The 15774-nt window shown below is 46.5% G+C and overlaps 1 protein-coding gene across 5 annotated transcripts in view; it reads right to left on the bottom strand.

Moving 5' to 3' along the window:
• ABAT (4-aminobutyrate aminotransferase) overlaps nt 1-15774 on the bottom strand; it is a 111593-nt gene that overhangs the window by 21120 nt on the left and 74699 nt on the right. For all 5 annotated transcript variants that reach the window (XM_033235796.1, XM_033235794.1, XM_033235795.1 and 2 more), the window contains 3 exons: nt 14724-14753; nt 11926-12043; nt 5928-5977 (listed from right to left, as the gene is read on the bottom strand). In XM_033235796.1, coding sequence (XP_033091687.1) covers nt 5928-5977; nt 11926-12043; nt 14724-14753 — 198 coding nt within the window. The remainder of the gene's footprint in view (nt 1-5927; nt 5978-11925; nt 12044-14723; nt 14754-15774) is intronic.

Consider the following 15774-nt stretch of genomic DNA (forward strand, 5'->3'; position numbering starts at 1 on the left):
GAGATGATTCTCCCAGGGGCTTTAGGACTTGGCTTGTGTTGCTAGAAACTGGGAGATTCCTACCTCTTGCTTTTTCTGCTTTGCGATCACTCAGTTGGGTATAGGATAAGTAGTAAGGGAAGTTAACCGTCCTCATTGTAGAGTTGGGGAGACTGAGGACCAGAAAGGTCAAACAACTTGCCCCAAGTCACACAGCCAAGAAGGAGAAAAATCACAACTCAGACCTAGGTTTACTGACTTCAGATGCCACTCTCTGTCAGGTACTCCAGGTAGCCTCCACCCGAAAATGCTCGTGCTTGGCACAACCCAGAGGCCTTGGCTTGCCTGGAAGGGCTTTTTTTTTTTTTTTTTTTTTAACAGGGTCTTGCTCTGTCTCTCAGGTTGGAGTGCAGTAGTGTGATATCAGCTTACTGCAGCCTCGACCTCCCAGGCTCAAGTGATCCTCCCACCTCAGCCTTCCAAGTAGCTGGGACTACAGGCACGTGCCACCATGCCCAGCTAATTTTTTATATTTTTTATAGAGGTGGGGTTTTGCCATGTTACCCAGGCTGGTCTTGAACTCTTGGACTCAAGTGACCTGCCTGCCTCAGCCTCCCAAAGTGCTGGGATTACAAGTGTGAGCCACTGTGCCCAACCTTGGAGGGGATCTTAAGGAGCATTTCCTTCTGGCTCTGACCTGTTAGTGGAGCTCCTAAGAAATCACATCATGAGAATAGGGTGGAAGCAAGCTGGCCCTCAGTGGCAGCAGGGAAATGGCTCCCAGAAGGGGGCAGCAGGGCTGGCTGGCAGCTTGACAGCCTATCTGGATCTAGGAATGATGTGGGGGTGATGTTCTTGCTCGAGAAAGCGTGACGTTAAGAACAGAAGAAATCTGGGACATCGGGTATCAGGATCAAATGAGGATACGTTTCTACACCCTTGCAGTCAGCTCAGTAGGCTTAGGGTGCAGCATGAAGAGAATTGGCTTTGGCTTAAGTGGCTGTGCAACCTTGGGCAACTCACTTAACCTCTCTGAGCTTTGGGTTTCTCATCTGCCAAACTGGAGACTCTTCACTAGGTGCTTGTAAGGAGCCAGTGAGATGATATGGCGTACAGAGGATGCAGGAGTTCAGTCTCAAAGGAAGAGTTATGCAGAGGGAAAGACCCAGAGGTCACAGGATGGCAGGTGTCTTACTTGCTCAGACCCGCTGTGCTATGTGCATTCATTGCAATGTGACTGTGTACATGCAATATCCATGATTATTGTATAGCTTGTGAGCAATGTAATGAGATGGTCCTGGTGACATAAGAAATAGTAACTGGAGGTTGGGCACAGTGGCTCACGCCTATAATCCCAGTCACTTAGGAGGCTGAGGTGGGAGGATCTTTTGAGTCCAGGAGCTCGAGGCTGCAATAAACTATGATCAAGCCACTCCACTCTAGCCTGGGTGATAGAGAGAGAAAGAAGAAAGAAGAAAGGAGAAGAAGAAGGAGGAGAAGGAAGAAGAAGGAAGAAAGAAGAAGAAAAAAGAAATCACAATTGGAATCCAGATATTAGATCTAAGGGACGTGGTTTCATTTTTAGGGAGTCACATGAAGTAATGATGGTGGAGTTTCAGGGTGGTTTGGTTTGGGTGCAAAAGGGTTGATAAACCCCTTCTCGGGACTTTGGTGACCTGGCAGGAACCTGCCCTGTACAAGTAGAATACCATCGCCACCACCTGAGTGCATCTCCAGCCAAAAATTTGGAAGACCCAAGATGTCAGCCAATGGTGGCCCAGCCTACTGCCCTGGGCGTGTCCTGCTGAAAACCTTTTAGCCCATGGAGGTCAGTTGTCCCCTCTCTAAGACTGCCTCAGGGTCTCCAAACCCAGTTCCTCTGCAGAACAACTCAGCCCAGACTGGGATGGAGAACGTGGATTCACCATCAAATCCCAGTGCTGAAAACAGTGCTTGGCACATTGGAAGCATTCAGTCAATAACCAATGAGTGAGCAAATGTCAAGCAATAAGACTAAAGAAGAAAGTGGAAGGCAGCTCTCCAAGGGCTTGGCATTTGAGGTGGAGGAGATTGGGACACAGCTGGAAGGCAGTGAGTACCAGGGAAGGGTTCCACGTGCAGTGCAGTTTAGAGGATGGTTTGGAAGAGGTGAGAAGGGAGGTGGGAGGGATCGATGGGGAGAGGTTGCTGGCAGAAAGCCAAGTGGGAGACTTGAGGGTTAGAACCAGTCCCCGACTAGGTGAGAGGGGAGAGAGAGGTGAAAGGTTAGTGGGGAATAGGGAAAGTTGGGGGAGCTCCCAGCAGGGAAAGGATAGTACTGTCCCCTGAAATCAGAATCCCTGGGCCTTTGTTTTTTGGGATATATTTTTGTTTTGTTTTGTTTTAGAGGCAAGGTCTCACTCTGTCATCCAGGCTGGAGTGCAGTGGCGAGATCACAACTCACTGCAATGACTTCCTGGGCTCAAGCAATCCTCCCACCTCAGCCTCCTGAGTAGCTGGGACTACAGGTATGCACCACCACACCCGGCTAATTTTTTTAAAAAACGGTTTTTGTAGAGACAGGCTCTCGATATGTTGCCCAGGCGGGTCTCCAACTCTTAGCCTCAGGGATTCTTCCACCTCAGCCACCCAGAGTGCTGAGATTACAGGCATGAGCCACCACACCCAGCCGGAATCTCTGGGCCTTGACGTCATGTGTTGTTGAGGACGGTTCTGCCTCTGGAGGCGGTTGACACTGCAAATGTGTCTGACATGTTTGTTGACACATTTTTTTTCAGCACCAACTGCCAAGGCATCTGGGATTTGCACAACGTTTCAAAACAAAGCCAGGCTTTGGATGTAAACACATTCGGGAGCCTCCAGCCGCAGTGGGCCTCATCAGACACCTTCAGGAGGACACCAGTTCCCTCTACAGCAGCCCCTAAACCTGTCAACTAATTGGAGGCAAGAGTGTCCCCTGGCCCCTCCCAGGCAGGGCACACCCATTCAGAAAGAAGAAAATGTGGTTCTTTCCTATTAGCTCCCACTCTTTATTTAAAGGGAAGAACGTTTTAGGGCTAGGGATCCTGCTTCCGACCAGGATTGGGACTTTCTTCCGTCTGCCTTTCTTAGATTTCTTTTTGGGATCAAGTTCCTTGTCGTGTGTGGATAAGTATGTTCCTCTCTGAGTCAAAGAAAACCCTTCAGTGATACTCCGTGTTGGTGAGGATGTGGCGAGACTGGAACCCTCCCCCAGCTGTGGGAGTGGAGTTGGTGCGATCAGTTTGGAGAACTGTCTGGCAGGATCTGCAGGAGCTGTACATGGCCAGCACTTCCACTCCCAGCTTCGTATCTAACAGAAACACATCAATGTGTACAGCAGAAGACACACACATGACCGTCCATAGCAGCTGTCTTCATAAGAGCCCTGAACTGGAGCTATGCAAATACCCGTGGACAATAGGATTGCAGGATATCCACAGAGGGGAAGGCTCTAAAGCCATGAGGATAGATGGTCTGCAATTACACACCAGGAGGAATCACCCAGACATCATTTTGAATGAAATAAGCCAGACAAGGTAAAGATACACACTGCAAAGCTTCCCTGACATGCAATAAAGAACTGGAGAAATACAACTGGGTGTGGTGGCTCACACCTGTAATCCCAGGAATTTGGGAGACCAAGGCAGGAGGATCACTTGAGCCCAGGAGTTCGAGACTAGCCTGAGCAACATGGTGAAACCCCATGTCTACCAAAAAAAAAAAAAAAAACCCACAAAAAACAAAAATTAGCTGGGTGTGGTGGTGGGGACCTGTAGTCCCAGCAACTCAGGAGGCTGAGGTGGGAGGATTGCTTGAGCCCGGGGTGCAGTGAGCCATGATTGCACCCCTGTACTCTCGCCTGGGCAGCAGAGCAAGACTCTGTCTCAAGAAAAAAGCAAGAAAACAAAACTGGAGAAATGCAGCAATCTGTTAAAAGTAAGTGGAGGCCGGGCGCGGTGGCTCAAGCCTGTAATCCCAGCACTTTGGGAGGCCGAGATGGGCGGATCACGAGGTCAGGAGATCGAGACCATCCTGGCTAACACGGTGAAACCCCGTCTCTACTAAAAATACAAAAACGAGCCGGGCGAGGTGGCGGGCGCCTGTAGTCCCAGCTACTCGGGAGGCTGAGGCAGGAGAATGGCGTAAACCCAGGAGGCGGAGCTTGCAGTGAGCTGAGATCTGGCCACTGCACTCCAGTCCGGGCGACAGAGCGAGACTCTGCCTCAGGAAAAAAAAAAAAAAAAAAAAAAAAAAGTAAGTGGAGTGGTCTACTTAATTTGGTTGGAAGGAATAATAACTGGGTGGGGACATGTTCTGATTCCTCATTACAACTCGTTCATTCTCAATGGGAGTTAAAAAAAAAAATCTTACTCTGTTCCATATAAAGCACAGACATAAATACAACACACAGATATACTCCATATGTACTGTATTTTTGTATTACAATTTCATGATAGGGAACAACTAGGAAAATAATGTCTAAAAATGCTCCTTAAGGGGATGTTCCAGTAACAAAAAAAAATTGTGAAACACTGGTTACGTGGGAAATTCATTGAGTTGTGCATTTAGGCTGTATGCATGCCTGCATGGGCATTATACTTTTTATTTTATTATTATTATTTTTTTTGGAGATAAAGTCTCCCTCTGTTGCCTAAGCTGGAGTGCAGTGGCACCATCTCAGCTCACTGCAACCTCCACCTCCTGGGTTCAAGCAATTCTTCTGCCTCAGCCTCCCAAGTAGCTGGGATTACAGGCTCGAACTACCACACCTGGCTAATTTTTGTCTTTTTAGTAGACATAGGGTTTCACCATGCTGGCCAGGCTGGTCTCGAACTCCTGACCTCAAATGCTCTGCCCACCTCAGCCTCCCAAAGTGCTGGGATTACAGGTGTGAGCCTCCGTGACCGGCCATATACTTTAGTATAAATGTGCAATGGCTTTCCACCTCTCTCAGGATAGAGATGAATGTCTTCTATTGCAGGGGTTCTCATGTGGAGTGACTGTATCCACCAGGGGACATCTGGCCATGTATGCAGACAGTTTTTGGTTGTCACAGCCTCAGGAGGGAGTTGCTACTGGCATTTAGTGGGTAGAGTCCAGGGATGCCGCTCAGTGTCTCAATGCACAGGACAGCCCCTCACAACACAGAATTATCTGGCTACAGATGTCAACAGTGTGAGAGTTCAGAACCCCGGTTTAGGTGGCGTCTGAAAACCATGTACCCTGCTGCTACTCTAGTCCTCCTTGGATCCCTCCCCACTCTCTCTGCTCCAGCCGCGCCGCTGCCCTTGCCGCTGCCCTCGCCGCTGCCCTCTTCTCCCTGCTGGGACCATTTCTCCCGACTCATGACCTGCCAGACCTTCCTTTCCTTCAGATCTCAGCTGAAAAGTCTTTTCCCTGGCAAGCCTCCCTGACACCCACCCTCTCCATCCCCAAATAACTCAGCTCCTGTGGGTTTATTCTCAGCGCCTCCACTAGCTGTGTGACCTTGGGCAAATACTTAACCACTCTGTGCCTCAGTTTCTGTATCTGTAAAATGGGGATAACAAGAGTACCTGCTTCAGAGACTTGTCAATATTACAGCTAGAAAGTGCTGAACACAGCGTGTGGTGCAAATTATGCTCTCCATAAACATTAACTGTTAGCATCATTCTTTTATGCCCACAAAGCACTGCCTACCTTACTCTGTAGCACTTAATATGGTTGCAATTCTCTGTTCATGTGTGTGGTTAATTGACTGCCTCCATAGGAATGTGGGCACTGTGTTTTCGTTCATCAAAGCATTCCACGTACCTGGCACATTATACAGGCTCGATAAATATTTATGGAATGAATGAATGCAAGGACTATTGCCAAAGTCTGCCCAGTGATTCTGTGACTGGCCATGAACATGTTTTGTCTTTATTCTGTGCAACCCCAAGACCTACCGCATTTTGAGGCTGTTGGATGAGTTTCAGCAGGGCGGGGTGGCTGTAACCTGAGGGCAGGAGAGTATTGTTAGAGATCTCATTGCATCCACGGGTTCTCCATGCCCCTTCCTCCTCTCCTTCCCTCTCCCTTCCTTTCCAACCCCGCAACTCTCTTTAAGCACCAAAGGGCCTTTTATCCTTTGTTGACAAAAAGAGATTACTGGCGCCCCACCTAACACCCCTGACTCAGAATCTCTCAGGGGGCAGCCTAGAAATCCAACAAGTTCTCTAGGAGATTCTGATGCTTGTTCAGGTTTGAGACCTACTGGACTACATAAACATAAGGCGAGATAAATGCGCCGGGCATGGTGGCTCACGCCTGTCATCCCAGCCCTTTGGGAGGCTGAGACAGGCGGATCACCTGAGTTCAGGAGTTCCAGAGCAGCCTGGCCAACATGGCGAAACCCCATCTCTGCTAAAAATACAAAAATTAGCCGGGTGGGGTGGCACGCGCCTGTAGTCTCAGCTACTCGGGAGGCTGAGGCAGGCGGATCACCTGAGGTCAGGAGTTCCAGACCAGCCTGGCCAACATAGTGAATCCCCGTCTCTACTAAACATACAAAAATTAGCTGGGTGTGATGCTGTGTTCCTGTAATCCCAGCTACTCGGGAGGCTGAGGCAGGAGAATCACTTGAACCCGAGAGGTGGAGGTTGCAGTGAGTTGAGATTGTGCCACTGCACTCCAGCCTAGGTGACAGTGAGACTCCATTTCAAAACAGAATAGAACAGAATAGAATAGAATAGAATAGAATAGACAAAATAAATAAAATAAAATAAAATAAAATATTAAAAGAGAGATAAATGTAAGAAAATTTCAAGCCTGGGGCTGACTGGGGAGTGTGGTTCAACACTCCCGAGTGCCGAATTGCAGAGAAGATCCTCACCTTCCTTCCCAGCGCCCACTGGCTGAGTCAAATCTCGATGAATGTTTGCTCAGGGACTGAGTGAGTAGTGATGCCACCTGCAATCTGTGACCCGCAGGCCTCGTCCTGCCTTCATACATCTGCTTATTCCCAGAGTCCCACGGCATTTACCATCCAGACTGGGCCTGACATTGCACGACAAGGCTTAGCACACTCGGATTCAGCAATTGCTCTTCTATGAATTTATCCTACAGTGTGTATAAAGATCTATGAGCACAGATCTTAATTGTGACACTCATATCTCAAGACTTGAAAGCAACCTACCATCCATCAATAGTGAGTCAGGGAAATAAGCCTTCTAATGTAACAAATCAGCTGTAGAAAAGGGTGAGAGAGATTTATTTGTGCTGAGTTAGAATAATCTCTGAGATCTGCTAAGTGAAGAAGGAGAGACACAGGATATGTGGGTGCTTACACACACACTGAATCTCTCTCTAGAAGAAGCTGATAATGATGGTTGCTTCTGGGAGAGGAACTGAGATGGGGCTCAGGCTTGGGAAAGACGCTGGTCCGCACTCTATTAAAAATTAAAATAGCTGGGCACGGTGGCTCAAGCCTGTAATCCCAGCACTTTGGGAGGCCGAGATGGGCGGATCACGAGGTCAGGAGTTTGAGACCATCCTGGCTAACACGGTGAAACCCCGTCTCTACTAAAAAATACAAAAAACTAGCCGGGCGAGGTGGCGGGCGCCTGTAGTCCCAGCTACTCCGAAGGCTGAGGCAGGAGAATGGCGTAAACCCAGGAGGCGGAGCTTGCAGTGAGCTGAGATCCGGCCACTGCACTCCAGCCTGGGCGACAGAGCAAGACTCCGTCTCAAAAAAAAAAAAAAAAAAAAAAAAAAATTAAAATAACGAGACAATAGGTGCAGCAAACCACCATGGCACACGTATACCTATGTAACAAACCTGCAGGTTCTACACATGTATCCCATTTTTAAAAAAGAAGAAATAAAAAAAGAAAAAAATTAAAATTAAAATATTTGAAGTTAATTAATAAGGATTACTCTGTAGTTATGTTAGACTCAAGCAAGATTGTTGTAATCTTCCAGGGGTTTTTGAAAGACATTCTTAACCATTCTATTGCATGTTGGCCTCCCCTAACAAGTCAAGCTCCCCTCCCCTCCCCACCCCTCTCTTCTTTTCAGCAGTCTTGCCTTGTTGCCCAGGCTGGAGTGCAGTGGCACAATCTTGGCTCATTGAGACCTCTGCCTCCCAGGTTCAAGCGATTCTTGTGCCTCAGCCTCCGGAGTAGCTGGGTTTACAGGTGTGTGCCACCACACCTGGCTAATTTTTTTGTATTTTTAGTAGATACGAGGTTTCACCATGTTGGCCAGGCTGGTCTTGAACTCCTGTCCTCAAGTGATCCGCCCACCTCGGCCTTCCAAAGTGCTAGGATTACAGGTGTGAGCCACCGAACCCGGCCTGAAGTCAAGCCACTTTCTGTCTCCTGGTAATTAATGCACCTGCCCTGTAGATCATCTCCCAGTCAGTCCTGGGAGACAATTACACATAAGGTTGGAGCACAAGAGGCAGCAGTGTCTCTCTCTGAGAAAAGAACTCAGCAGCTGACCTCATGTGTTTGACTTGAGTTTCCAAAAAATCACAGCTCTCACCCTGATGCATGCATCCTCACTTTCATGTGTCTGGAAGCCATAGGGGGACCAAGATGGTCAACTGGAGTTTGTGCAAACCGAGCTTGCTGATGTCACGGCCTGAATTTCCACCACAAGGTTCATACTAACTCCTGCTGAATTTGAACGTCACCAGCTAATCTCAGAATTCACCCCTTGAAACTTTTCTTTTTTTGTTGTTTTCTTTGTTTGTTTGAGACAGGGTCTCACTCTGTTGCCCAGGCTGGAGTGCAGTGGTGTAATCACGGCTCACTGCGGCCTCAACCTCCCCAGCTTAAGTAATCCTCCCATTTCAGCCTCCTGAATAGCTGGGATTACAGGACGGCACCACCATGCCCGGCTACTTTTTGTTTTTTATTTTTATAGACAGGGTTTCACCATGCTGGCCAGGCTGGTCTCAAACTCCTGAGCTCAAGCTATCTTCCTGTCTTATCCTCCCAAAATGTTAGGATTACAGGCATGAACCACTGTGCCCGGCCAAATACATTAACTTTGAAAGGAGACTTTATATCAATGTGGCCAGAGGTTGGATGCCATGGGAACAATCTTTCTGTTGCCTGCCCAAGCCTCTGAGCCTGGGCCGCGCACTCCTCCACAGTAAGAGATCAGCCAGTGGAGTCAGGTATTAAAGACCTGACATCACCCAGGGCAGATTTTCTCCTAATAGAATAGAAAAGTGAAAGTGATTTGAAATGCCTTGGGCTTCCACGCTGCCTGGTCGAGAAGATAGATGGGAGAGTCACGGAGGGGAACAAAGGTGGGGAGGACTATTAACATTCATCCCTGGCACTCCCCCATCCTACTCCAACACATGCTGGGCCCAAGACTGAAAAGTGCACCTTACTCAAAAAAGGAACACTCTGGGTTTCTCCAACTGTTTCCGGGCCAAAGGTCTTTAAGCCCTGGCTCCTTATCAATAGGTAAACCTCATTAAGCCTCAGATGCGGTGTGCCTTACTGGCTTCTGAAGAAGAGAGGAGAGCAGAGCTGGTCCCTCTGATCAGGGAAATTTTGCCTTGGGCTTTTGATGCTGTGGGACCCCCACATTTCATGTCAGGGGCAGGTGTCTGCAAGGCAGCTACCATAGAAATAAGCTTGGGAGGTAGACAGTCATTTGTTCACACACTGGCTTAGCCTTGGATTCCTTGTGTATGCCGGGAAAACCCTGTAAGCTCCTGAAACTTGGGCCCATCAGTCAACTGGAGGTGATGTTAAAAGACCTTACTCTAAGGCAGTTGTAGCCATTTAATGAGATAACATACAACGCACTTGGCAATATGCCAGGTGCATAGTAAATTCTCAATAAGTATCAAGTTAAAAAAATCTTTTCAGAGACTACAGATATGGGAGGACAGGTGGCCAGAGAGAGAACTTTTAGAGCTTCTAGAATGTTTCCATTTTTGTTTTTTACTGAGACAGGGTCTTGCACTGTTGCCCAGGCTGAAGTGTAGTGGTGTGATCATAGCCCACTGCAGCCTCAAACTCCTGGGCTCCAGTGATCCTCCTGACTGAGCCTCCAGAGTAGCTGGGACTACAGGCAGGCACCAGCATGCCTAGCTAATTTAAAAAATTTTTTGTAGAGATAGGGGTTGAGTCTCACTATAATGCCCAGATTGGTTTTAAACTCCCGGCTTCAAGCAATCCTCTTCCTTTGGCCTCCCAAAGTGCTGGGATTACCAGCATGCACCACCGTGCCTGACCAAACTTCTAGTTTTTAAAACAAACGCTGCTAATCTGATTCCCTGACCTTCATGCACACAGTGGCTAGCTGGGCATTCAGACTGAGGGACTCCTGGGGGGTGGGTCACAATCCCACAGCTAATATATAGTGGAGCCAGGATTTGAACCCAGGACAAGTCAAGAGCCCATCCCTTCCACTCCCACACAAAGGGGACATGGGGTTTTGTAAATCTTTGTCTCCAAAATGCCTTCCATGGCTGAGGCATTCCTGAATGATGGACTTCCCCAAAACAATAAGTCATCCACTTACTGTCTAATAGCATCTTAGTGGGAAATAAGTAGGTGTGAGGAAACGAGCAGGGGAAGAAGCAGCCGTGTGGACAGCCAAGGCTGGGTCTCAAGGAAAGGCTCCAGGCTGCTGAGCAGGGTCCAGAGGGAGGTGCTGACTGGGGGCTGGGAGGTGACCCTGGGAGGCAGAGGCTGTGGGCGTCCCACCAAGGTCACTTTTACTGGGCAGGTCACCGTTTCCCAGCTGCTCTGTGTGCTGGTTGATAATAACTCCACCTGCCTCCTTGCCTGGAAAACTGCGCTTGGCAAATGGAAGCCGCTTTGCCGAGGAGATAATACAAGTTCTCCCCTCTGGCAGCTGATGGGTGATGACTGGCTGGTGAAGGGGCATAAAAAGCCAGACCCTTTCCTTCATTCTGAGACCAACTCTGGGGTGTGGTGCATGCTCCAGAGCCCCAAGTGGGGTCAGGCTGTGGATAGTTCCAGCTGAGACCTTCCTTCTTAGCTTCTTCCCCCGCCGTAGGCTGTTTCTTTCCTCCCCTTTCTCCTGAGAGCTCTCCCTCAATCAATAACCTGCCCAAGAATCCCTACCTCTGGCTGGTTTCAATGGCTCACACCTGTCATCCTAGCACTTTGGGAGGCCGAGGCGGGAGGATCACTTGAGTCCAGGAGTTTGAGACCAGCCTGGGCAGCATAGTGAGACCCTGTCTCAAAAAAAAAAAAAAAAATAGGCTGGGCATAGTGGCTCACACCTATAATCCCAGTACTGTGGGAGGCTGAGGCAGGCAGATCACTTGCAGTCAGGAGTTCTAGACTACCCTGGCCAACATGGTGAAAGTCCGTCTCTACTAAAAATACAAAAATTAGATAGGCATGGTGGCATGAGCCTGTAATCCCAGCTACTTGGGAGTCTGAGGCAAGAGAATCACTTGAACCTGGGAGGTAGAGGTTGCCGCGAACCAAGATCGTGCCACTTCACTCGAGCCTGGTCGACAGAGCAAGACTCCGTCTGAAAAAAAAAAAAAAAAAAGCAGGGGAAAAAGGAAATCCTCACCTCAGGCTCTTCTTCGAGGACACTCAACCTAAGACACTTCCCTGGGGACCACTGTCGTCACACCGATGGGTTTGCGTTCTAACTATGATTCCTGTGCAAGGTATCACACCTTTCTACGCTTTGTTTACCTATCTGCAAAATGGGGATATGAATACATACTTACCTTGTAGAATTTGGGGAAGGAGTAGATGAGAGAGGACATATAATACGTCTAATAATATGCCCTTTACACTTTACTTATTTTTTTCCTACCCCTGAGCAAAGTGTCAGGCAACACCCTGGGATGTGCCTGCTGGAAGCCACAGCCTAATACCTGAATAGCCACAACTAGGACAGACAGAAACAGAGGTTATATCCAAGGAGTGATTTCCCAGCTCTTACCTATGGGGACAGAGGAGATCTGGGAATAAAGATCCAGCATTCGGTTGCCGTCCACATCCACCAGGTAATTGCCTCGGCTCTCTTCGTAATTGCAGAAAAAATGCACAGCCTCTGCATTCTTGGAGAAAAAAGAGACTAACTCAGGCCCACCGCCACTCCCTAGATTCTTGGTCTTTCAGGATTAAGCTTCAGTCAGTGAAGTACACCATATCGTGACTATCTGTAGATACACAGGACCATCTGTGGCTGCCAGCAATGTATTTCTTGCTTTGGCTAAGGGCATGGGTGGTTTGCTTTACCCATGGGTGGTTCAGTAAGCTGTGATTTTATATTTCATGAAGTTTTCTGTATGTGTTTTACACATCAGAACACAAAAAGAGATACAAATCTGAAGTCGATTCTGTTGTGTATGGTAAACCTTAGAGCGACCTCAAAGAAAACTAAAAATATATAGTAATCATTAAAGAAATAAAAATGTTACACTGGAAAGTACTCACTTAATGCAAAATAAAAAACATTACAAGAGAGCTGAGCACAGTGGCTCATGCCTGTAATCCCAGCACTTTGGGAGGCCAAGGCAGGTGGATTATTTGAAGTCAGGAGTTCGAGACCAGCTTGGGCAACATGGTGAAACCCCATCTCTACTAAAAATACAAAAATTAGCTAGGTGTGGTAGCGGGCACCTGTAATCCCAGCTACTTGGGAGACTGAGGCAGGAGAATTGCTTGAACCCAGGAGGTGGAGGTTGCAGTGAGCTGAGATTGTGCCACTGCACACCAGCCTGGGTGACAGAGTGAGACTTCATCTCAAAAAAACAAAAACAAAAACAAAAAAGGGTTGGGTGGGGTGGCTCATGCCTGTAATCCCAGCACTTTGGGAGGCCGAGGCAGGTGGATCACAAGGTCAGCAGTTCGAGACCAGCCTGACCAACATGGTGAAACCCCGTCTCTACTAAAAATACAAAAAAATTAGCTGGGTGTGGTGGCAGGCACCTGTAGTACCAGAGACTTGGGAGGCCGAGGCAGGAGAATCTCTTGAAACTGGAAAGCGGAGGATGCAGTGAGCCGAGATTGCACCACTGCACTCTAGCCTGGGCAATAAGAGAAAAACTCCATTAAAATACAAAAAAAAGGCTGGGTGCGGTGGCTCACGCCTGTAATCTCAGCACTTTGGGAGGCCGAGACGGGCGGATCACGAGGTCAGGAGATCAAGACCATCCTGGCTAACACGGTGAAACCCCATCTCTACTAAAATACAAAAAAAAAAAATTAGCTGGGTGTGGTGGCCGGCACCTGTAGTTCCAGCTACTTGGGAGGCTGAGGCAGGAGAATGGCATGAACCCGGGATGCAGAGGTTGCAGTGAGCTGAGATCGCACCACTGCACTCCAGCCTGGGCGACAGAGCGAGACTCCGTCTCAAAAAAAAAAAAAGAGAGGAACAAAAGGACAAAAGACTGAAGACATACAGAGAACAACAATAAATGGCAGCTGTAAATGAATAATAACATTATGAATAATATGAATGTTATGAATAATAACATTAACTGTGAATGGATAATAACATTATGAATAATATGAATAATATTATATGAATAATATGAATATGAATAATATGAACCATATGAATAATAACATTAACTGTGAATGGATTCAACAATCCAATCAAAAGGCAGAGATTGTCAGACTGGATAAAAAGAACCAACTCCATGCTGTTTACAGAAGACACTTTAGATTCAAGAACACAAATAGTTTGAAAGTAAAACGATGGAGAAAGGTATCTGATGCACACAGCAACCCTAAGAAAGCTAGAAGGGGTTGTACTCATATCAGAAAAAAAAGGCTATAAAAATGTTACTAGGCCGGGCGCGGTGGCTCAAGCCTGTAATCCCAGCACTTTGGGAGGCCGAGACGGGCGGATCACGAGGTCAGGAGATCGAGACCATCCTGGCTAACACGGTGAAACCCCGTCTCTACTAAAAATACAAAAAACTAGCCGGGCGAGGTGGCGGGCGCCTATAGTCCCAGCTACTCGGGAGGCTAAGGCAGGAGAATGGCGTGAACCCGGGAGGCGGAGCTTGCAGTGAGCTGAGATCCGGCCACTGCACTCCAGCTTGGGTGACAGAGCGAGACTCCGTTTCAAAAAAAAAGAGAGAATATTATAATATTAATATTATAAAGGGTCAGTCCACTAAGAAGATATGACAATTATAAACGTATTTGCACCTAACATCAGAGCCCTGAATACATAGAGCAAAAACAGAATCAAAGGGAAAAATAGTTTGATGATAATAGTTGAAGATGTCAACATCTGGCACTCCATAATGGAGAGGACAACGAAGCAGAAGGTGAGCAAGGAAATAGAAGATTTGAACAATATTCTAAAAGGAACCGACCTAACAAACATCTATAGAACGCTCTGCCCAACAACAGAGGAATACAGATTCTTCTCAAGTACAGAGGGAATATTCTCCAGGATAGACCATATGCTAGACCATAAAAAAAGGCTCAATAACTTTAACAGGATTGAAATCACAAAAATGTGCTTTCCAACCATAAAGGAATGAAACTATAAATCAATAACAGAAAGACATTTGGGAAATTTACCAAAGCGTAGACATTAAACATCAGGTAAATAACCAACGGGTCAAAGAAGAAATCACAAAGGAAATGAGAAAAAACATTTAGAACAAAAGCCAACTACATTATTTTAAAACAAGAGCCAGAACAGATTAAGCATCTGTCTTTTACTCAGTTGTGATAAAGAAGCAACAGAAGGAACGTTACCTCATCCTCACTTACCTGAATTATATTCAGCTGTTTCATTAATGCCTGCAGGCAAGAAGAAAAAAGCATTATAGCAAGTCCACACTCTTTTTTGCCAAAATAGCTTAAAGTCTTTCATGTTTTCCCAAGTCTTGACATTTTCTATAACTTAATATTTTATTAGTTAGTCAACAATATTACTTTAAAAATTACTTGATATAAATAGTTGACAGGAAACTATTCCATTACACACTTAAATTACTAGTACAATAGACAGGCTGAAATTCAGACACCTGAAAGATAAAATAAACTAAAATATTTAGCAAGAAAATCTTAAGCTGAAGGTGTTTATCTAGTGTCCATAAAAACACAGATTCTCTGTTATTTGGGGAAAAAATGGTGTTAACACTTCATTAAGAATATAAATAACTGAAAATATTAACTTGCATATCAAAGAACCATTTATAATTATAATACAAACACTCCATAAACCACTTGTACTTTATTCTATACAGAAACAGGGAATTAGAAACTAGCTGCTTTGATATTACAAAGATTTCCACTCCAAAAGTAATTCAACATAAAATAGATGTTACCAGTTAGTGTCACAAAATTATATATTTCCATATAAAAACACAGGATAATATTCATGAAAAAAACATGAAAAGGTATTCCAAGAATTTTACTACTACTAGATTAAAATCTATCTCCCCAATAGAGATATGCATTTAAAATCTCTCCCATTTGTTAGCAAAACACTATCCAAAATAACTACAATCACTTATATTAGTACAAAGATTTCTGGATTTATAAAATAGTTGCAATGACAAAAGAAGTATGTTTTTGCCGGGCGCGGTGGCTCAAGCCTGTAATCCCAGCATTTTGGGAGGCCGAGATGGGCGGATCACGAGGTCAGGAGATCGACACCATCCTGGCTAACACGGTGAAACCCTGTCTCTACTAAAAAAAAATACAAAAAACTAGCCAGGCGAGGTGGCAGGCGCCTGTAGTCCCAGCTACTCAGGAGGCTGAGGCAGGAGAATGGCGTAAACCTGGGAGGCAGAGCTTGCAGTGAGCTGAGATCCGG

This window comes from Trachypithecus francoisi, unplaced genomic scaffold (assembly GCF_009764315.1).
Source record: "Trachypithecus francoisi isolate TF-2019V2 unplaced genomic scaffold, Tfra_2.0 Lachesis_group15, whole genome shotgun sequence".
Lineage (NCBI taxonomy): Eukaryota > Metazoa > Chordata > Mammalia > Primates > Cercopithecidae > Trachypithecus > Trachypithecus francoisi.